Below are 24551 nucleotides of genomic sequence, written 5' to 3'. Positions count from 1 at the left end.
TTCTGAACATCTGCATCCATGTACACAGGGGTATCAAATCCATGGGGGAGGGGGGGTGACCTACATGTATACCCCTCTCCAGGTATCAAAGTGAGGGGGATATCATATGGTTTGTCCTTCCCCTTTTCTTCTACATTTGATAAATACACATGCACATAATCCAGATTGGCTTGTCATATACGCTACTGGTACATCTTTCTTCTTATGCAGGAATAAGTGAGAATGACAAACAAAATGGTTCCAAACTTACATAAAATTTTCAAAGATAAAAACTCCATTTTACAAATGAAATAAATTGTCAGTGGTCCGAAATTTCCCGGGGCCCATTTAAGGGTCTCTAAACTGACCTACATGTACATGATTGATAAATGTAATGCTTAATGCTTTGCACTACTGCGAAATGTTCATGTACATCGTACATGTACATACCAACCCCTCGTACATGTACATGCAGTTAATTAATCTCTTGTATGTTGAAAAACAAAATGTAAATATCTCTCAATAATCTCCAACCTGCCTATTTGTCACACAAACACAAAACGCTCTGAAAAATTGAAAAAAAGCAAGGTATCATGGAAACATCATGCTTCGTATCCATTCTCAAATCTCTAGAGATCTCTTGTAAAAGCATATTCTGTGAATCATCTCACGTGCCCAACCTGTCAGATACACAAATCATTAGTATAATGCTTATTCCAACCCACTTTTGCTGGTGGTGTTTACATGTATATTTCATTGTTTATGAGTAGGCCCTGTATATGTAAGCGTAAATTATGTACATGTGTACATTGTGACAATCACCAAAAAGATGAAATACTTTCCAGCTGCATACGCAGGATACATTACATGTTAATTGTATAGTACCTACATATACATGTACATACTCTACATGTACACCATCCACATACACACAGACAGCATATGGGGTACCAGCATTTTAATTCTGTCAACATGGTTGAAAAACTGGGCAAATCTTGAGCCGAACCTACATGTAAGCATTCTTTTCAAACTTCTGCGGTTTGGTATGCATGTATTTATAAACTTACATGCATATGTGTCAAGGTGAACGGAACCCCTTATTTGGTTTTTATTGAAGTTGTGCCTTAAAATTAGCCATGCCCAAACCGATTCAAAACATTAGTGGAATGAAATCAGATAAGAGCTTGGTAAAACATAAATAAATTGAACCTATCAGATATCTAGCCCAGCCCAGAAATATGACCCAAAGTTTCCTAAACCTAACCAAAACAACTAGTCCAAAAACTTCCCCCTAATAATTTAATACGCATACATGTATTGTGGTCTGCCATGCGTGGGGTGTGGCGGATGCCGGAAATGTTCCACCTCTTGAAGGCCTGGATTTAGAATAAATGTAGTTTTTTGGGGGGCACTACTGCTGCTGTTGTCAGATTACAGAAGAGAATCACCACACTTGTGACACTTTTTCAAAATTAATTAATTAATTTCATTAATTAAGCTGAGGCTTCTTCCTTTCAAAAAAATCAATCTATTAAAACACTGTACGATATAAAAACCAAAAGTGACAAAACTGGAATGTGATATCTGAACCAAACCAAGGTTAAATGTATAAATAAATTAAAATGTATGTGCCCACACAATGTACATTGTACATACATGTACAAAATAGTGAAAGATAGTATTTTGTATGGTAAGCAATGGGACAGGAAAGACAATTGATTCTGTCACAAGAAATATGATGCCATTTCTGCACAGCATCTGGAACTATGATTAATCTCAGGGTGTAAGTACATGTACCATAAAAGCAGAGCAAATCCAGCCTAGTGCACAGAGCAAACTGATTGAGCTGAGTTAATCTGCTGTGCGTGGCCTGCACTCAGCCACCACTGGTTGAATATTGCAGGACAGCAGTGGATCTTTCAAATCAAATACATGTACATGTACACGCATGACATAATTACGTACAAACTTTTTTAACTTCCATTTTGAAATTTTGTTTAAAACTTTCTATGCGAAACAAGAGACCATACACTAGAGTATGACACTGCCTTTCACACGTTCAAACAAATTTTTTTCCAATAAAAAAACATGACAAGGTCTGCACGTGCAATGTACCGTACCGTACATGCATGTTACATGTACATGTATGCAGAATAATTGAATACCAATGGACAGATACCATACTCAACTCTATTCATAATTTTTCTTTAGCTGTGTGATTTTTTAATTAAGTTCATAAAGTTAATTTTAAAAGGCCTTTATTTCAGCAATTTACTTTTTGAAGGTTTGTACACAAACACTACATGTCATTTTTCAGAGAAAAAAAGCATTTCTGCCATTATCTAAAATGTGCATAAATATTCAATATGAAAACCTTCTCAATTTCCCAATTTTTGCTTTTCTGCCTCTTTCAAAAACCTGTACAATTTCTGATCTCACTTAGAACATGCCCAAGCTACATTTGGATGTATTGTATGATTGGTTTTCTCTGCACTCCTAGCAGAGCCTTGCACTTAACTTGTGCAGTTTCTCTCATGGAAACCAGCAGGGCAAATGTTTGGGCAGTAAATGTCTTAAAAAGTCATTACGTGTTCTAGTATCAATACCTGCAGTGATGCAGTATCTTCACTTTAATAGCCAATTCAGGAAGTGACAATTTCCTGTCTACATGTCAGGTGCGTATTTTTATGGAGATATGAGGTAGACTTGTCATACATGTACGTACAATACGTACCGGTACATGTAAGTCTGCTGACAAGGTGGATCCTCAATTGTTTGACATGTACAAAAGCTTTCTATCACAGCTACATGTAGTATTGTACAATTGTGCAGTTTGATAGACATGGAATGATGTATGTTAATTTCAAAATCTCAAATAATGCAAATGGCAATGTGTGTGCTCACCAGTAAGAGTCATTCTGAGCAGAAATTCACTAAAGGCTGTTGATTGGTAGGTACATGTACATGTACGGTAGGTATCAGCTGACCAAACTTTGTCAGGCGACAGATTTGTTTGGAAACCAGGTTTACATACATTGTACATGTACGGTAGGTGAGCTCCATGAGAGGTGCGTCTGAGAAAGTTTCAGACCTGGAAAATATGTGCCTTTTCTGAATTCTGTAGTTTTTGGGTGGTAACTGCGAGTACACCGTGCACACCACAACAAAAACAAACGAACTTCAGCCCAACAACTTATACACAGGCTGAACCAGTCTGAAGGGTGTGGCATGTACATGAAATTGTAAGGATTGCGTTTGTATGCCATGTTTTCCTTCATGTCAATGCGCTGTACGGGTGCATGTACCACAGATGATGCTCGTGCAAGAGAATGCAAACCAGCTTTCCCTGTGATGAAATATCACGCTCTCTTTTCAGAAGGTAGTTCGGAATACTGCAAAGAAGGTTCTAACTCAATACACTGCACTATTTCTACGCTGAAAGCAAACCGCACAACTACGAAATTTACGGTAAAATCAAAGGTGGTGCATACAGGTAGGCCACTATAACATCTTTACTGCGTGTCAAGTTTGCTTGAATATGAATTTGTTATCACGCTTGCGGAACATGTACAGAATAATGGAGTGAGTCTGTGCCCTGTCCCTCGTGGTATGCGGGACACAGAAACACTACATTATTCTGTGTTCCACTTATGCTCATATGACATGTACATTTAGGTTTATGTACAGTTCTACTAGAATTGCATGTATAACATTCAGCTTTTACAAGCAAGTTGACCTTGGTGTGTGTGTATCTATAACATACATTTGCACATGTGCCGGTACAGTATGTACAAGTAATGTACATTATGTACACCAGGTACACAACAATGCATGTGAATAATCTCAGTTGACGATTACATGTATACAGGTGCCTTTGTTTCCACAATAGAACAGACTGTGTGTACATGTATATTATACATGTACATGTAGGTATTTACATGCTGCTGTTGTCTTCACGAGTGTAACATACTGTGCGTCACATTCAAACCCGTGTACACCCTCTTCATATCTGTACCGTATGTACAAGTACATGTATGGTACATTATTCATGTGAACTCCACACATACTGTATGGTACTTATGCGAGTGTGTTCATTGCTACACGATACAGGTACGTACATGTGCATGATGTACAGTGCGTGCACATACATGTATGCTGCTTATAGTGCACATACGATGCAGGTATTGGTATGGTGCATGTGTAAAATTCACAATCCAAATATACCAGTACAGGTGTACAATAATCAAATGGATGCAAAGAACATCAGTAATACATGTACATATGTATGACCATTTAAATATGCACATTCACTAACTTACATATGAACCTGCACAAATTTATGCATAATTTACACTGTCCGGTTCGTAGGTGACTTAGTCACAAAGCTGGATGCCTCATGATTTGCAGACTCCAAGGGCCATTGGACGATAGCTGAAGTTGCGCGTTAACTTCCGGTTCCGTGGTTCCATGTAGACGGTGATCCAGGCCTCGAATTTCAATGATTTTAGGGCACTGCCATTTTGGCCTCAGGTAAGTGGACATTTTAAGGGGCACCGTGGCCAAAAGCATGAGCAACGAGGCCATTTTTTTGATAAAGGAAAGGCACCAAGGCCAAACACTGTGTTGGGGCCTTCAAATAAAGAATCGCCTTAAAACTCCTGTGAAGTGACAAGAACAGATCTGGAGAGGGGGAATCACCTCATCTCCTCTGACCAAAGAATAAAAAAGCAAAGCTGTAAACAAGTTTTAAAATGCAAAAGAAATAAAATTTCCTCCTCTTTGGATAAATACTATCTGTCTCACATGCTTTACTTATGAGTCGTGTGCACACCTCTGGCTCTGCATGACATGGCGCCCTCTTGTGTTTCGCTTTCTGGGAATTTATCGGCTATGGCTGGATTATGTACATTGCAATATGCAGACGTAGCCCTGTACAGCATGTCCGTTATGGAATGGACGCGACTTTGCGTGAAGTGAATTTCGTGAAGCTTGTAGCACGAAGATGATTGTCCGTCGTTCGGCCGCACCACCAAACTAATTCTTTGCATGGATTTAAGATTGGAAACTTATGGGAAATAAAAGGTACAGTTTCAGGGGCACCATGGCCGGAATGAAAGGGGCACACAGCCACTTTTGGCCGCGGACAGAGTACCATTTTCAAGGCACCCCAGCCAAATGAAAGGGCACCGACCGCCATGGCCGCGGTGACCGCGGTGAAAATTGACTCTATCTGCAGTGCATGTGCAGTAGGCATGGTTTAAACTAAAAAAATTATTTCAGTGTTTTGTATTCTATAACGTTTGAACCAAATGACGCATCCACATCCAAGACAAAATTGATAATGTGTGCATTGCATGTGTGGAAATACATGTACCCATAAATTGGGCAGGGTCAACAAAAGGCTCATTTGGTTTGTTGACATGATGTACACGTATGTTCTCTCTGTGCATGCATTTAAACATAATGTGCATGGTTTGAGCAAGACACTGTCGAGTATAATGCAATGAAATCACTCATACAGGTACATGTACCAGTTCATATCAAATTGACAAATACATATGTGCGGCATGCAAGCATGAGGCTTGTGTGAACAATCCAACGACTGCTCCAAAGAAGCACCACACAGCGATCACTGGAGTCAAGCTGGATGCCTGTGGCTCACGAGTATGGCTTTCTTGAAAAAAAAAAAAGCGCAACTAGAAATAATTTTCCTCTAGGCGTGAAATTTCGGCCCCGCTGATTGGAAAACTGCACGCTGCGTTACACCGATTGCTAGCGGCAGAGTGATCAGATCGCGCCAGCTTTTGTACACGACTAATCTCATTTCTGCCAGTTGTGCTCAGTCAGGCTGAATTGGTGGCAGTCTGGGTAGTCACTTGTACGCAACCTGTACACGTACAGCTGCAATTAATTCACTGCACTACAAGCGAGTTTGTGTATGGCACATATACATGTGTGTACGCACAAATGTAAACCCCTTGAGTGTATGTAAAATTCCACGTACAGATATATTAAATTGGAGGATTGAGGACAAGATTTGTACAAGACCTTGACTTCCATGCTGTTCATAATACATGTACATACGTACCCATGTTCTGTACAAGTTGACAGCGCAAAACAAACTCATTAGGGGGGCGGTGGTGGTGGAGGGAAACAAATTGTCTTCCAACTTTCAATACCCCTCCCCTCCTCCCCCTCCCCCGAGACATGTTGCCCATAGTTTTCTCCAAGGAATTGCATGCACCGGCATGTGAAAAACAATACTACCGCCTGGGGGACAGGAGGATTCTTTTATGGATAAATATGAGATTACTTTTTCAGAGAAAAAAATCCTACGGTGTATTTTGCCACGGGACCCAAGACCTGGCTATGCACTGGAGAGGAGTTATTTTCTTCCAAGAAGAAAAAATATGAATGGAGTCCTTGGACTTGAATAAAGCTTTGTTTTTAAGGTGACCTTACATGAGAAGCAGGAAAGGACAGGTCTGGTTAAGTGTAAATGCACGAAGTCAAAGTTCTCACATCACATCAAGGCAAATATTCAAACTGAGAGCATGCTGGCAAACCCCACCAATGTTTAGTGACGCCAAATGTCTGATCTGGTGCACTCAGACAAGCAAGCCTATGATGCATGTTCGATGAGACTTTCGTAGCCTTCCGACAAAGTGACGTCGGTGTTTGGCAGGGGCATTTCTGTTCTCACTTGGCAATCTGGGATTTGAAGGGAAATGCCCACATACACCTGCACATTACAAAAGGAACTAGGCCATCCCTATCCAAATTGTACATGACCTGTTGTCAGTTGAAGTCTGTGTCGGAGGGCGAGTTCAGTTGCCCACAGGCTCTTTGGCTAAATAGCAAACATGTACTGCATCGGTAGAGGATAATCTACATGTAGTGTACACTGTGAATGCATCCTGCTGCAATGATGCTCAATCTTCAGGTCACAATTGCTGCTGAAATGCACCTAAGCAAACTCTGGCAATCTACCATCCCTGGGGAACAAATACTTTGGCAATTCCCTGCTGACCAATAAAGTGTATTACAATCTTTTTTGGGGGGGAGGGGAATATTTCTCATGTGAAAATTGGATTGGTTCAACTCTACCTCCCTTGAGGTTGGCATGGATTCTGGGTTTCCTCAGGGGTGAATCTAATTGCACTCTCAGTGGGGGTGATTCCTTAATGGCTGAGAGTATGGCGCATTTTTCTCACGAGAGTTTATACACTCTAGGCAGTCCTTTTAGGAGTGTATGTGCGCACCTATACCTTTTGCCGCCAAATGATTTTCAAATAATTTGTCTTAAAGAATTACTTGTCATGTTTGTATCACATATAAAAACTCAACCAGAATCAAATTCAGACTTGATCACGGTGACACAATGCTTATTTGTAACAACAAAAATACACAAAACTAGTGCACTATTTTTACAAGACACAATCCAGTCACTCCATACACATGTACATGCGCACAGACGCGTACTGGATATTTATATACATGTACCGAACAAAACTTAATTTCGAAAAACAATATTCATTCACACATACCTGTTAGCTCATTTTTACAGGACATGGCTTGTTTGCCTTAATTCAAAAACAAGTTACTACTCCTTAAGATGACAAGCAACATATTTTTATCAGTCAAATGCATGCAACATTCAGATCCTCAATAACATTGGTGACTGTGATCCATAGGAAATGGCATCTGAAATGCTCCCTCTGGCAATCATATTTGTTCATGCACATTTGGATCCTACTTCGTGTTCACAACCGGGGGCAAAAGGGACAGACTTGGATTAGTACATGTAGCTCACCATTTTCTCAGTGGCTCCCTGTGGTATCCACTCAAAGGTGATGTTCTTGGAAGGCTCGGCGTTGCCAATCACGGGGGCCTCGGGCTTGGCCATCATCTCGGTGTGCTCAATGGTCATCTTGTCCACCGTGTACTTCTTGTAATTGGTGGAGTCAAAGAGCCGGCCTACCTTGCGCACCGTCTCGTGCTCCTTTATCTGGACAGCATGGTCCTCAGGGGAACACTTGCAGATCTTACAGATTCTCCTGTGAATTGGGAAGATGCGGCATAAATGGCACTCGCTCCCCTACACTATGAGAGACTTTTTAAGATGGATGCGTACCAGAACTCATCTGCTCTTTCAGTTTGAAGTTCAAGTCAAATGTACCAGAGTACATCAAGTGTATTCACTGGGATCTTGAATGAATGTCTCTGACAATTTTTTGCTCCATGGCAAAATACTTCACAAGTATTGCAAATTGCCTGTTTGCAGGTGGCTTTCCTGTAATGTCACAAATCTACTGGTACATGTATCATTACTGGTTGTAGGTCTAATTTTTGCACTAGATAGTTACAAAATTCCACATTAACTATAGCCGTGATGGTGAGCCATATGATAAACTTCGGACGATTCCAGGATTCCAATACAGCCATGACAGTGAGCCTGATACATACTAACACAGTGGATATCTGGAAGGTCCTTACAATTCTGCATCCAGCATAGTCCAAGAAATTGGGCCTTATAGAGGGATCCCAATATGATGCTTTTAGCGTCGATCTGCGCACTTCTGCGTTTGAAAACGAGGCTGTACGTGTCAGCTTCAATTCTTAATACGATCAGACGATTGAAAGTAAGGAGTCAAGACACAAATACATAAAGGTATGTTTAATTCAGACTTTTCAGGCTGAAAATTTTTATGGAAGAGTCATTCACGATGACTCGACACGTAAAATCAAAAGAAAAATAATGACATCTGACCGCGAACTGACGTACCTGCGATGGCCGTGTATCTTGTGCAGTGGGCGTGGTTAAAACTGAAGTGGAGTCACAATTACTTTGTCGACTTCGCGGGCGCACGCGACGCAGTTCAACACAGAGAGCCTTGGTTTCGATGCAGATATGCGCAGACGGCGCTAATGTGAAATCCCTCTATACATGTAGTGAACTTCTGACTGTTCAAAACTTCAAGGAAATCCCTAGAATTATGCATTAATCATATGACAGAAGGTAAATTGAATGCAGGTTTCCCAGATCATCTTATCATAATGTGTGTAGCACCCTGTCTGTGAAACTGGGTGTTATACTGAACTTCTGAAAGTGCAACTTATGCCAAGATGTCAAGTTCCTTTCAATTGTGTGTAAAAGTTTAGCAATGTCACGGTATGGGTATCAGTACTGGTATCACAGGTGTTGATCTTAATGCGTAGTGGCGCAAGATGGAGAACTCGGCCAAGAAGGTGTTATCATCAGGGCGCCATTTGAGTGTAAAAGTTAATGCAAAGGCGCAGGCATACCAGGTGTGCGTGCCTGTGGCGGTGCTTGCACCTGTTGGATTAACATAGCGTATTCACACCCAATGGCATCTGTGCGACAACAACATTTTATGTGTATTCACGGTGAAGTTCTCCATCTTGCTCTGCTATGCGACGCTATACAATCTCTGGTCTCAATTAGCATCTGACTATTCTAAGGTCTCCATGAGTCCAATTCAATATTCCATGTGCCCCATATTAAGCTGAAAAAATAGTAATCTCACCTCCAAAAATGAAGTTCAAGGCCAGTGCAGGCATCGCCACACTTCAGGCACTTTGACCCCGACCCTATTTCATGTCCAAGGACCACCTGCATGATGGAAATCAAAAGAAAGCATCTGTCATTTATTCTTCACCCTTAACACCTGAATAAATCCCCATCATCTGATTGGTGGATTGAGGATCATGTGTGATGAATTATTCATCCCAACACATACACAATAGAACAGATGATGCCAATATATGTAGAATATTTATCCTTGGTAGACACAGATGTGTATGTATGCTATGAGCACACTGAGCACACAATGGCAGATGATAACACTTAACACGAAACACCATTCCCTCTTCCAACAAATGAACAATTTTTCTGGCCTTGTGTGACACGCTGAGGCTGCTGTATGGTTATATACAAAGAAACAAATCAAATATGCCATGTACCGTACATGTGCAGTACATGTTCCGGTACATGTACGTTGTATGCTGTCAAAAGCTGCCAAACAGTTAGTGGCATGTGGATAGAGCCCACCTCTACCGCATAGACTGACCCTGGTGAACTAAGGTTGTCAAATCACACCCACATACTGTACACAAGGTAAACGTGTGTACCAGTATGCTGAATGCGGGGGTGACATTGGTTCGGGGGAACTCCTGCGAGGAGAATTTTTTCAACACAAATTCATGTTCATACATGCAATATTGTTGTATACATTGTACACAGACAACCAAAAAAAGATGAAACTTGAAACGCAAAACTTGATCCCAAAATGTGCATTGTTTGTGAACTTTTGCTTACAGATGGTACGTGTACATGTATGTACAACTGATTGTAGGAATGGTCTGCTCAGTGCCCATGCATGTACATGAATACATGTACATATACATGTACACTGCACATTCAAATCAATTTCAATTCATTTGGTCATTCTTGCTTTTATTTACGTGTATGTACGTCGTACATGTATATGAATGCTTGTATCAAATGGCTTCATGTTTGAATCGTGAGTAAAGAATTGACAGTTCTAACATGACTAAACTTCCTCCAAAGACTTCCAATTTCAGGGTACCAGTATTCATTTCCGGATGCTAATGCCGACATGTAATGCATGTTTAACAAAAGTTCCTCTTTCAATTTTAGTGCATCTCCCCGATGCAAAGTACATCTTGTAATAGTTTGCAGTGCCCTCGGCTACACAGCTGACTTGCTTGACCGGCCAGCAGACCGCGGCAAGCTCAGTGGTCGAGTGGTTAGATGTCTAGTAAGCAAGAGATAGTGGGTTTGAGTTCAAGTGACCAACCTTGTACATGTTTTCCGCAAGCTCTTGGACAAACACTGAATATACCGTACAGGGTTACATGTATATATACCAGTGTGTCAGTGTGAAGGCAAAAAATGTTATTAAAACTTGCCATCTCCAGACACAAAATACAAGTTTATGGTACTCTCTGCTACACTGACTCAGACTGGTCTGCCAACCTCGGCAAGCTTGGTGGTCAAGTGGTTAGATGTCTTCACTAGTAAGCAGGAGGTATTCGATTTGAGTTACACCCGAATAAACTTGTGAATTTTTTATACATGTGTATGGTGGCGTAAGGGCAAAACCCAGAGTTAAAAATTTAGCGATGACATACAGTGTACATGAACATGAAAGGTACAGACTACAGAGTTGCATTGTATCACATGAAAAAAAGTAAAAAAGAAAAAGAAACTAGAGTAGAACATGTCTGAATTACATGTCCACACTGCAAAGTTGTGCCTTATTTTTAACTGAGAGGGGAATTCATAGTGGCAGGTACATGTAACATTGTACTGTACTCTTGTTGGGGGGCACTTGGACATGGCACTTTTTACACCCTGCAGACGGTTTCCAACCCCAATTTATGTGTACTATCAGTCTATCGCAATACACACAGCTCATGTGAGCCATGGCCTTTTTATACCTGAAAAGAGGTGGCTACACGCTGAGCATCCTCTCAAGGGAAACGTCAGTTCAGAGTGTAATTTGACAAAAGAACTAAAAGTCATTACTGCGGTGGCAACTATCGTGGACAAATAGTATGCACGCTTTACATGTATACGCCTCAGACCAATCGACTGCCGAGTACCATATAATGGGTTCAAGAACTTAATCCTAACCCATCTCAATCCTCCAAAATCCTCCGGGTGGTTTTGGAGGATTCTGGATGAATGATGATTTGAACATTGAAGGATTTTGGAGGATTGAGGATGAATAGTATTTTAAAGGCTGGTGGATTTTGGAGGATTGAGAACGAATGGTGAATAAAGTACTAAAAATCAGTTGCATTGTGGTGCATATGGTCACGCATTACACTGTTTACACTATACTGTACATGTACCCAAGGACAGTATGTTACATTTATTCTCTCAGACGTTGGGGCCCATTATTCTTAATTCAACTCATCCTCTTATTCAACAATACTGTACATACAGTGTACATGAATGTACACTCCCCTCTGTGCAACTCAGCGCTACCTAACCTGTGCAACTGTGATTTTACAATGCCAACTACAGTACATTGACATGATACTGTGATTTTATTACCATTTCCACAAATTGTATTATGGTTTTTTTTTATTTATCATATTTTAAATTCAACTATGGTACATGTAACTTCTTTTTATTGTTCATTGATACCTGGTACATGTACATCCATGTATCTATTTGGACAGTGTAAGGGTGATGTTTTCTGTAGTTTTATGTGCACATCAGGAAAATCAAATTCACATTTATAGTCTTTTTAATTGTGATGAAATGAAATAATTAAATTGAATTTGACATTGTCCCACAGTTTAGCACAAATTCAAACCATGATACATGTACAAGTGTGGTATACATGTACATGTACATATACCGGTACATACATGTACATGCATACATATGACAAAAAGTAACGATGAATTTGAATCACTCTGACACATGTGTACATGTATACTGTACAACAGTACATGTACATGCAGTACAGTGTACATGTACATTGCATGTGCATGATGTACATGTACATGTACTGTATATATACCGTTACATGTACACTGTACATGTACATGTATGCCCCACACTGTGTGGATATATTACAAAGCGCTTGACATCTTACTACAGTATTCCTCAAAGAGAAATTGGAGAACCAGGAATATGAAATGAAAAACCAGACATTGAGCCAATATTTCCCCCCAAACCATGGGAGTATACTATAATGTAACATGGATGTGTTAAACATGTCCTGAGACCTTTGAAAGATCATACAAGTAAATGATTTCTCAAGGTCATACATTCAGATTTGTATTCCAGGACCCAGTGGGCAAATAGATGTTAAATTTGCATACATGACAGGTGATGCTTTCAGGCTTTTGTGCATCAACTGATATTAACAACAAGCTCTCTTTACAATGAAAGGACATTGTGACAACAGTGTACTGTACATGTATGTGTACCCAATACATGTACTGTACATTACTATAGTATGTACAATGAGCATGGCAGTACATCAACTGGTACAATGTACATACAGTACCTGCAGGGGCTATCATAATGTAACACATACATGTACATGTGTTGAGTACATGTATGCAGGTACATACCGGTATGCACAACTTACGCCATGTGCTCATTGTAGAATACATGATTTTTACATACATGCACTTGTACAGAGTACCAGTACATGAAACATGAGTAATGCATACTGTAGCACTCTTGTGCTCTTTGCTCTGTGACTGGAACCGATGATTTTCTGCTTCACTAGCATACGGAATGAAATTAACACTGCTTGTGAAATGGGAAATTCCGCTCGTGAGGAAACTCCAAGTACAAATACCGATATTTTGCAAACAGACTGAAGAATTAAAATTCTTCAATTTTTCAATTCCATGTTTGTGCATTTACTGGTATTTGCATGTACATGTATGTGTATCTAGTAATCGGGGAGTTCTTTAGAGGCTCCAGCAAAACTGTTACAGAAAAATGATAGTCAACAAGTTCTAGCTGACAAAGTACATGTACATATGACACAATTTTCCATTCAGTGGGAAATATAGGTTTCTTGTGCTTTGAAATTCATTGCTATCATTCCCTGAAATTATGGACAATCATACAAACAGTTGCAGTTGATGTCCCCATAGTCACCACAATGTCAACACCTAATGTAAAGGCAGGGAGAAGATTCAATCCGGCAAACTGTCTCTCTGTAATGCTGTAATTGTTTCTAATGGATAACATATTTGTTGACCAAATTGAATGGGAGCACAGAAAAGCTCAAGGAATAATGAAAGCAAAAGGTTAGTTAAAAATAGGATACTTGTCTGAAATTCAGTGTGTTGGCAATTTCCATAAATTTCTATGTGACTGTGACTCAGTCATGTCTGTTTTACATGAACGTCACTCTGCAACAGCAATTATGAATATTCTTGTTTCATGGATGTTGACTTGATTGAGGTTGGAAATGTACAAATGACATGCCGTGCAAAATTATGCGAGTGGCAGTGGCCGTCATGTTTCATGATGCACAATTTGTTTGTTGATATCAAAGTGGCTTTTGGAAGTTTTGGTATCACTGTTTAGTACTTGGAACAGCCAACGGTCAGGGGAGAAAAAAACAAATAATCAGCCCAAGATAGTTCATAATATCAGGTTATGTAATGCTAGATTCTCCTCACTCTGGGTTCAGCTGTGTTACCCCAGTGAGTTTGACCTTCAACAGCCCAGGACTATCCAAGAAAAGCTATACAGTATTGAGCATACACAACAGCTTGCTACCAAATCCTACTTCCACCACCACTGACAGCCCACGGGAGAATTTCATTATATTTGTTACACTTGATGGGAAACTGTGCACCTGATGCTACCGCGGAATTCATGGGCATTGAACACACCCTGCGCACTGTGCAAGTCCTTGTGAAATGATTCAGTTCTCATGGTGTCCCAGTACACATGTACATACATGTAGCTCTCTCTGTTAATTGCTAAGAAAAAATTATAAATCTTGATCCGATGAAGTTTTAATGATACATGACACAATTTCTTGCATACTAGTACATGTACATTCAATGCTACAATTGCAGTCATACATTGACACCAGTGGGAAAAAAATACAGTACACTATCCAATTCATGTACATGTATACTTCCAAACTTCGTATCATTTTCAGCAATGCAATGCAGGTTTTTGACTTGTCAACTTGAAACCCTGAAAAGATGATTAAAAGTTGCAATGTCAAGGAGCCATACATGTACGAGTGTAAGAAACTTCTTATGTCTACATCTACCTGTATGGTTGTTCTCGAGGCCCCATGCCCAGAAGAAACCAACCGTTCCTCGGGGAACGTTGAACAATAATTAAGAGGTAAATTGTATGCACATAACGGCAGATTATCCACCATTCTCTGACCTGCCAATAATCCTAGTCAGGGTATCTGGGACCCTATGTACATTTATCGTTAATTAGGGTTCCACTTACTTGAACATAATCCAGTCATTGGAAAAGACAAGCAATTATATAAGGTAGATGTACTTTCACCTCAAAGGCTAGTACTTAAGACAAATGCAGTTTTAGTGAGGCGAACGCGATGCCATGGAACATTTGCGGTGAAATTCACAGTCAACATTTGTGAATTCACTGCAAAATATTTTATTTGAAGTCACGTTAAATGGTTGTGTTCGCTTTGCACAAAGCAAGAACCAGTCGTAACTGTCCTCTTCCAACAGGTGAAGGATTGTGGACTGTTAGGGTTTGCTTGACATCGTGGAGACAAGATTATCAGACAGGTGTGCATGCTCCATCTTTTGTTGTAATTCTCCATTGGGGAAATATTTAGGGAATGTTATTTAGATTTCATAGATCCCAAGAGAGGAAAAGAAATGATCGAGCCAATCCCCCAATTTTCCTAGGTGTGCTTTGCCTGTCTGTTAAGTCACAGGCAACACAACAGTGGGGTTATACTTTGTATACACGTACATGTACCGGTATGTGATATATTTTTTAAAATGCTAATGTGTTGGTTGTGTACAAAGTCTACAGGGAGTCAAACATTATAACTCTGTATCTAAACACCTCACCAACTCAGACTGTAAACAATTCTGCCCTTACAACAGACCTGTGAATGCTATTAAGGATCAAAGTTATACATGCACATTTTGTCAGTGAATCAGGGGGATTGAATTTTCTTATGAATTGCTTTTACTGGACTATACTACATGTATGTAATTTCCAAGTGTTATAAACATCAACATGGTTATAATTTTGCTGTAAAATTTTACAGGGTTTTAGACTAAGAAGGTGGGTTCAGTACATACCCTGGGGGAGCAGTTTTATAGAGAGAAGTAAAGTTGTCAGTGTTTAAGATGCTTGAAAACTGTGATAGTCCAGTAACTGACATTCTTTCTAAGGTGTATTTGATACTGCTCCCATAGATTTCTATCACACATGTAGGATCCCATCTTCGTAGGAAAATTACACCTGTGTATTCAGTACCGTCAGTGGCATGTGCATGTAGTATACAAATGTTCTGTACACGCACAGGTGTTAATCCATAACTCTGTCACGCAAATTGGAAGTTCCAATTGCACATGTCAGTGGCAATCTGTAAACCCTTTAAAAAGAATGAAACAACTGCAGAGGTGTCCTAAAAGTGAATATTTCCATCTGGGCCATATGCAGAATCTGGCGTAATATGTATGGACGGTCATGATGGTGAAATGGCGTGATCTCTCTGCACCCAATCACTGTACACTGAATCACAAGTGAATGTGGATTACCGGTATAGGTGTTCATGGCAGAAAGACTTTCAGGCCAAACCATGACAAATTTTGATTGTCATAAACATCAACAAGTTGGCCTTACCTTTTACATTGGTTCAAGTTGCATGTACTGTTACATGTAGGAATGTACAGTACTTCAAGAACGAGAACTGTCACGTACCGGTACTACTCCGTGTAGTGACTCAGAGTTCTCTGAGTACTAAACAGAACCCCCTTTCCTGATCCTCACTAAAATCTCCCAAAATTAACAAGCACCCCTAAAGTTGTTTACATGTACATGTATGACACTCAAAAATAAAACATGATGTATGTAGTTCGATAGTGGAAAATCTGCTTTTTTTACCCCAGAATTATGGGGTTCGCCATTCGCTGTGCTCCTGCGAAACTGAAGGCACCCCTTGGCATGCTTGGTAAGAATGTCACATTTTTCTTTACATTACTTGGTACTTGGGGAAAAAAGTTGCATCTTGACTCCACTTCAGCAGTTGTGTACAAAGTCTATGGGGAGTGAAGAGTATTTCCCAACAACATCGATAAATGTTTCTCAGTCCAGAATTCGTGTCTTTCCAGCATTTCTGTAATGACTGACTTTTATTGAGATGATATATGATGAGAAAAGTGGAGTCAGGATGCATCATTTTACAAAGAGGAAGGCCTTGGCAGATGTGAGAAAAAAAACACTTCCGAGGCTGCAAACATAAGGCCAATGTTTTAACTTGTACGAGGATGATTACATTCAACAGCTTAAGAAACAAATACAACTTACAAGCAGAGGAGTGAAAGTAAGGGTTGCCAGACAGCAGGGCATGATCTGACCAATCGATCCAACCCAGGCTAATAATAATCCTAATTATGAAACTGCAACTGCTAATGCAAACCTCTTTCTTGCTGGTGTCGATCTTTGCTATCGACTCGTACGGTGAATCTCCCGCGTCGTGTTGGACTTCTCCCATTTTAACTGGAGAACTCTTTTTCCCTCCTTGACCTGTGATGTACTTTATTGCTAAAGTCGAATTACCGTGAACCCAGCTATCACTCAACGCGGTTTAAACTTCCGGACAGAGGTTTCAAGTGGTTATTTCCGATATGAATTAACAAGTTTGTCTACAGGCCTAACTATCTTAGGAAGTTGTCCCAACGCCCAGCCAGCACATTGCGTATGCTCGCTGATCCAGCTGCACGCTACCGGACAGCTTCGCAACATCACGTACGTGCCGCCGCGCCGCGTCAAACTAGACTACGGGGGCCCGAAGAAGCCTTAAAAGGCATACTTCAAAGAAGAAAATCATCTCATTTGATTTCTACAAATTGACATCCACCAGCTGCATAAACTACATAAACATTTAAAACCATGGTAAGCATGTTCAAACTACACGGGAAAATGACTCGGACGTTTTCCCAACAGCATCAGTCTTGATGAGCGCAATCACACACGCCAAGCCACCGTAGTATTTTATTCTCGACGCGCGTCGCTTTCTACATACTAGTCAGTGACCCTTTTGTAATACATGCATTATGAGGCCCAACTAGAGGCCAATTACTAGACAGCTAGAAAATGTCAAGAAGAATAGTCCAAAGTGGGGCGCGCCCGACCGAGTCTGGGTTGAGGGCGTGACGGCCGCCTCATCCGCCCACAACGCCACAACATGAAACCGAAGACCACGTTGTGAACAAGATCAAAAACCAACCTAATCAGCTGACAGGATGCACACTTCAATATTTTGATTTGACCAAAAAATGGCTTGCTAAGGCCTGCCGAGTTTAAAAGATGAACTTGAAAATTGCAGCATTCTTTATGTGTGGCGGACGCAGGCCGTTTCTGAGTGTGTTGAGGTGGCAGTGTATAAGTGCACAAGTAAAAGTGTGGCATATGCCATAGCGTGGACCTCCGCACAAAAGAATTCCTTCTTTCTAACGTTAGAAGACGTTAATTGTGTAAACTCGTACGTGTCCACACACCCTTCCCTTTAATACCTTGTGCAGACATTCCCCGCTAGGTATGGAAGGTTGTGTTCAACGTTTATTTTAATTCATTTTACGTACCTAGTCTGGACCCAAGAGAAAAACAGTTTCTCCTAATGCACATAAAAATTCACATAATGACGACTTTAATATCCTGTCTGGTAAAAGTTTTTGAGTCACTTAGAGGTAAGGGTTATCCCACGCAAAATTTAAGAACAGTTGTTCTATCGAAAAAAATCCAGCTTTAATAGCGTTCACACAACAACGAGAGAAAACTGAAAAACTCCTCCCAAGTTTTTCCTTCACGAACGCAAAGTAGTAGCGTGAGGAGGCAATTACCGCTGTTAGGAAAGTTGGACGGGCTAGATTTTGGGAATTTGGTGAGTCGCACACCATTTGTCTTTGTATAAAATAACTATTGATCAACAGGCGTGTGGTCCAACAGATTAACGTGCATGCCTGACTTTATCATAATATGTCCAAATATGAAAGGGAAAAAAAAGACGAAATTTCTTTCGTTCCAAGCGCACAGGGTCGACAGAAATTAGCAGAGCTCTCTTGTCCTGAGCTTCAGTGATAACAAATTTAGCGTTTTTGGGCACCATCACCATGAACCATTCTCACGTGAGCTGAATCGAGGGCTAATTTGTTCCCAAATCCCGGCTTTAATCCGTTCCTCGCTCCGACTGGTTTCTACTCTCTGAATGTGACGTGTTAAGCCGAATAGAAAGTAATGTTCCTTATAAGTACGGAATTACCAAACAGTAATATTATTAAGTAAGTTATTATTATTGTTATTATTGCTACAGCAAAACTTAACCATATTGTGCCGTAGGGAAACGTATTGGGCGTGTGTGTTTCACGCGGATCTGGATGGGGATCAGTCGTACACCTCAACTGTCGTATAATGGATAGAGCGAACCAGCTCTGGGATCACTGACCGCGATCCAGATCCGTGTGAAACAAACAGGCCTGGTTTCCTGAGTTAGTGGAAAAGACTGAAACTTGGAGAATCTGAAGGAAATGACCACGAAGTCTGTACCCTGTATTTCAGGTGGTCAAGTGGTATATAAGGTTTGTGACTTCTCACCAGACGGTTAGGGGTTCGAATCCACCTACTGGCCATAAGTTGTGGCCTTTGACAGCCACTCAACCCCAGCTTGCCCCTCTCCTATCATGGAGCTATGTGTGTTTAATAGCTCCATGCTCCTATCCACGAAGATAAATGGGTACCGATATCAGCTAGGGAGAAACCTGCAATGGACTGGTATCTCACCCATGCAGCAGGTTTGGGGAATAGCCAGTTGTTTCATACCATGCAGGGGATTAACAGATAAACCACCGGCCTGATAAGCCAAATGCCGCAGAACAGATTCACTGTTACATTTCAATGGGTCGCTCACGCTGTTTTCCACCATGACTATTTAGGCTATGCCTTGCATTCATAATAAGGAATTTGTTCGTGAAAAGTCCATTTGGAGTTCGAAATGCATGGCTGCGCTGAAGTCAATTGGTCTATGCCAATTTTCCTGTTTGCGATGGGGGCGCTGTTCAAAATTCGTCGGGCACGACATCAGGTTCGCTCGTCGCCCTGCGCCCGAACAGGGCACCGGGAAGTGCTTCTGGCTTTGCACTGTGATTGGCTAAATTGTGCACGAAGGCTGTAACCGCGAGGTTAACACTTCCTGTTCGTGAAGCGTTATTTAATTTTTTTTTTCGTTCGCCAATGGTAATGCTTTGGCACTGGCAAAAGCCGGTATATCATAAAAACATGACCTTGGTACCATCACAATGTGGTAATTTATCTTCTCAGTTTCACTGATCACGTGTCTTTTGGCGATATATTTCAAATCATTAGTTATCTTGATCAATTTTGGATGAACCAATAAAGTGTAGTGAGAATGTTTTTTGCAATGAGGAAGAGACAGAAAAAAATATCGAATTGATAACCGCCGGTTGTCTAACGCACTGAGCGAGCTCGCGCGCTTGGCAGAAATAACCCACAATGCTTTGCGCGTCGTTAACTGTGACGCCCCTGTGAGGTATTTCCTTCACTAAAATCTGCACAAGGCCATTAGCCCTTCCCAGCGCCCTCTTCCATCTCCATCCCCAGTCCCATCTCCAACTATCACTGAAACAAAGAACTCTCCCGTGACTCGCATCCGCTACGCACCGGATTTCCCCACTTCTGGGAGGGGAAACCTTTTTGCTAACCAAAACCATAGCTATCATAAACCAAAATTCTGCAGTCAGAAGGAAGTGTTGAAAAATGTGTAAGTACACGAACAGTGAACGGAAAGTAACGTTGTTGATTCACTTTAAAGGCGCCTTCCATATGCGCGTCAATACTTGCGCCAAGCATTGCCTATATCCGCCAAAATCGCTCTCGAGGCGATTTTGACTGCCAAACGTAACGCACACGTGTGGGTGGGTGTCCGGGAAAGTGAACCCCATCGTGTATATGCTCAAAACACTAGAAAAGGTGCATATAAAAAGGCGCCTTATATCAAAATTCAACGGATGATTAAAAATGAAATCATATCATCCAATGGGCGTGTCCGGCGGATATAGTGAGTGGGCAGAGAGAAAAGAGGCCCTTTTATGAGGGATTGAACAAGATAAAAGGCTACTTAAGAACCCATGCTTCACGAGGGTGAGGATTCTTTACGAGTTATAAAACAATGACCACCATTTTATCAGTCCCGGACTCAAAACCTAGTTACGCCACTGGGGGTTACCAACCACCGTCCGGCAGGTCAGGCTCCGCTAGCAAGAGGACAACCTCGAAGAATTGCAATTTGCATCGCATTCGGCCATCCAAAATCTGATCGTGTCTTTCTGCCCCCTTAATCTCTCTTCGAAAAAATCCATACCAACTGTCGCTCAACTGAAACAGATTCTCAATACTAAACGTACAAACACCCAGGTAGATAAAATTTGTGTGCATAATTCAATTAGGGTCTTGGCCCAGTCTGACGCACAGGTGCGTTCGGGCCTATGGGATCAGTGGGTGTACATTTGCCGGAACGGCCTAGGGTTATCCGGAGATTGAAGGAAGTTTGAGGACACCGGTTATTCCTCTACACGTTCTTACGTACGAATAATTGATCACTTCCTATCTCTGAGGAGGCTGATCAGGTTAATGAACGTGAAAATCCATTGGCTTGATGCATAATAAAAACCAGGCTGCCTTTCTGTTGACATAATTCATCTTGCGTATTATGTGATTACGGCATGAGAAAGTAATCATGCCAAAATTCCTCCCCGATGGAAGTTGGGTGGTTTTAATGATCAGAAACAAAACTCATCTCCGCCACACAGAAATACAGTCGGCATGCTCTTGCGTGGAAGTGATAAGGAATAGCTCCATCCTGATGCAGGATGCGCAAACTTTTTCATGAACGCTGGCGATTTCCGTCTCTTCATATTTCGAGGAAAACTGGATTATTACTGTTACATTAATTCTCTATTTCGAGGAAAACTGGATTTTTACTGTAAAATTAATTCTCTCGTTGACGCACTTATGGATCCTGTTAATTTAAGAAGTGAACTTTAACATTTTAAAGGGAGGAACAACGTTAACATGGCACATTAAAATAACACAAAGAGCATGTGGTTAAACTGTGTCCACTGCTGCAGTGACCAGTACTAGAACATTTTGCAATTTTCTCAAAAACACGAGGAGAATGAGCCTTCTTTTTCGTGCTGCTTATGTATATCAATGACCCACCTTGCAAAAAAAACTTCAGGCGTGCTAGATGTCTAGGTCAAGTCACTATCGTTAGCTTGTCTGATTCACCGTCTACTTATTCCACAGTGATTTACACTGCTGAGACATAGAGCTCACGCGATATAAAAACGTGTCTTAAAATGCCTATGGAGCCTGGATGAGGTTGTCTAAGCGTTGTTACAACATGAAAAATGTAAGGACGAAAGGATTTCTGAACCCTCCAGACATTTTAATTCGATCGAAGCTATGTCGCCCGAGTCAACTCGTCTCTGATAATTACTTAACTTTCTTAGTTTCTCGTTTTTTATTACCGGTACTGGTCCACAGAAGACACATTATTCAAACTCCAGACAGCTAAAATATTTCGAAATGTAAACGGTCTGTTCACCATTTAGACAATTTTATTACATGCCTTTCATCGTTTGAATTTGTCTCATTCTTTATTTAAAGATAAATAAACGGCCAATAGTGATGACAACATTCTGCACGGCGCATGTGCGATGGTGCTTGATTTTGAAGTCTCGATTTTGATTGTATATTTTTGCTCACGATTCGTTTATTGTATATGTTTTGACACCTCATGTAACATTATACAAACCGGGATGTCCCTTTTCTGCACTACAACTGTTACAGCTGAGTATGCGAAACTAGTTGCTGCATACATATATGTATATACTGCTATCTAATCTGAACATTAACATACCGACACAGGTACGGTGCTTGAAGCTCACAGTTTCATTTTTCTGGGACTTTGGTTGTGACACTACATCATGCCATCATGCCATTGAGTTTCAATCCAGGAACTTGTCATCGGTGAGTGCTTATTGTGAAACTTACCCTGTTGAAAGATATCCACCACAAGCTGCCATCAAGCTTGGGCTACATGAACATTGATGTGAGGGTAGGCCCGTGCTAGACTCTACAAGCCGACATCTTTTATAGTCCGTCCTAAATTAAACCTAATTTACAAACCCCTTTAGATGCACATAGGGCCTATGCATGTGCTTTATTCACTTGGTCGCCAAAAATCAACACATGGGAAAGTTTCATAGTTTTATCTGCAAATGACATTTTTGGTACATCAATTTCATCAGATCGTGGAAGTGGAATATAGGACCATAGGGCTACAGTCATTTACACCCCAAGCGAGGGTGGCAGGATGTCTTTCTGTCAAAATAAGAAAGTGAAATTTTTTTCTTTCTTTTCAAAACGCTGAAATGAAAGTGATGAATAATGAAATGTCACGCGACTCGATTAAAATTTAGGGACATGACTCAATTTGATAAGTGTGTCATACACCTTTTTTCGCGATAAAATTAAAAATCAATGAAGTCTTTCTATAGGATATACAGAGCTACGTTCTTCGGGAGATACGTGCATTGATGACTTGTGCAGAAGTCAACGAGAGATTTATTTCAAATGGCGCAGTACATACGAGGCCTTGTCTCCATGATCCTTCATCATACCCCCCCAACTCTTCATGAATGACAGTTTGACATACGAAGTCATCTTCCAAATTTCAAAGACCACCGCACTAAAAGTAAAAATGCCGATTACACGATGTTACACCGTCATATATTTCCTTTTTTTCCCTGCAGCGTAAATGGGGGAATTAAAATGGCTGGAATTTCAAACCTGAAACTGACGCCTGCTTACCTGCCTGTCTTCACTTTCTACCTCCTTGTCCGTCGGCATCCTTGTGTTGTTAGTAACTATGTCACGGTTCCGAACTCCAAGGCCAACGAATTAAGCTAGTCGACTTGGACCTTCCCTCGTCAGCGCTCTTGATTTCACGTATCCGAACAGGTTTGTGATCAACAACCTTTCCTGAGCAGGAGTGCCTCTACTATGTGACAAGGAAACTCAAAACCAGAGCGCCTCACCGCTCAAAAGCTCCGTGAATAATACATGACGACATGCACTTCTTTGGTTTTTGAATGATGACTATGTTGGTCTGTAGGCCTATGTGTTTTGAGTCGCGAGGCCTCCGTTGTCTCCTAATTCGGCCGTAGGAAACAGCCACAGCCAACCCACGCGAAGCATATACACACGAAATGCGTTCGCGGAATGTTTTCTCACATGCGAGCTGCACGCATGTCGGAGGGACCGCACGCTATGACCTTCCCTCCTGTATTCCCGGATCCCACACGCGGGGGTATCTCTTCCGCTGGTTTGACAAGCACAACCGGGTATTTTTTGACGTCAGCGAAACATTTCCACCAATTAAAGACAAACACTGTGCGATTATAAATGGCGGGTTCAATCCGCGCAGGATTAAAATATCAAGCGTGTGTAACGCCGCAGTGTTATTATGCGAGCAAAAGCCTCGATAATTACTAGCGTTTTGAACCTCATAGGAAATTAGCAATCTCCAGGGAATTGATGTATCTAACATCTGCGGAGGGAACTTTTATTCTCACTGAAAAGCTATCTTTTCAGACAAGAAGCCCGATTTGATAGCATATTTTTCCTCCAGCGCCAGATTGTTCACGATGCGGTGAGCACTCCCCACATTTGGAAGTAGTGATGGGGGGTGTCATGCAGTGTGGTTCCACCCAAAAAGGGGTAG

The 24551-nt window shown here is 41.1% G+C and overlaps 1 protein-coding gene across 2 annotated transcripts in view; it reads right to left on the bottom strand.

The window, feature by feature from the left end:
- The window catches only part of LOC110988872 (testin-like), a 43920-nt gene extending 19823 nt beyond the window's left edge, over positions 1-24097 (bottom strand). The window contains exons 1-3 of one of the 2 annotated variants that reach the window (XM_022252791.2): positions 23639-24097; positions 9528-9613; positions 7793-8036 (exon numbers count right to left, since the gene is read on the bottom strand). In XM_022252791.2, coding sequence (XP_022108483.1) covers positions 7793-8036; positions 9528-9613; positions 23639-23677 — 369 coding nt within the window. In that variant the 5' untranslated portion in view covers positions 23678-24097. Of the gene's footprint in view, positions 1-7792; positions 8037-9527; positions 9614-17168; positions 17511-23638 lie in introns of those variants that run through there. The other variant, XM_022252790.2, reaches the window with a different exon arrangement.
- Between the last annotated feature and the right edge of the window lie 454 nt (positions 24098-24551).

This window comes from Acanthaster planci, linkage group LG04 (genome assembly GCF_054643075.1).
Source record: "Acanthaster planci isolate LZ-2023a linkage group LG04, COTS_SCS, whole genome shotgun sequence".
Taxonomy (NCBI): Eukaryota; Metazoa; Echinodermata; class Asteroidea; order Valvatida; family Acanthasteridae; genus Acanthaster; species Acanthaster planci.
Note: the sequence above shows the minus strand (reverse complement) of the source record. Positions and strands in the feature narration are given on the sequence as shown.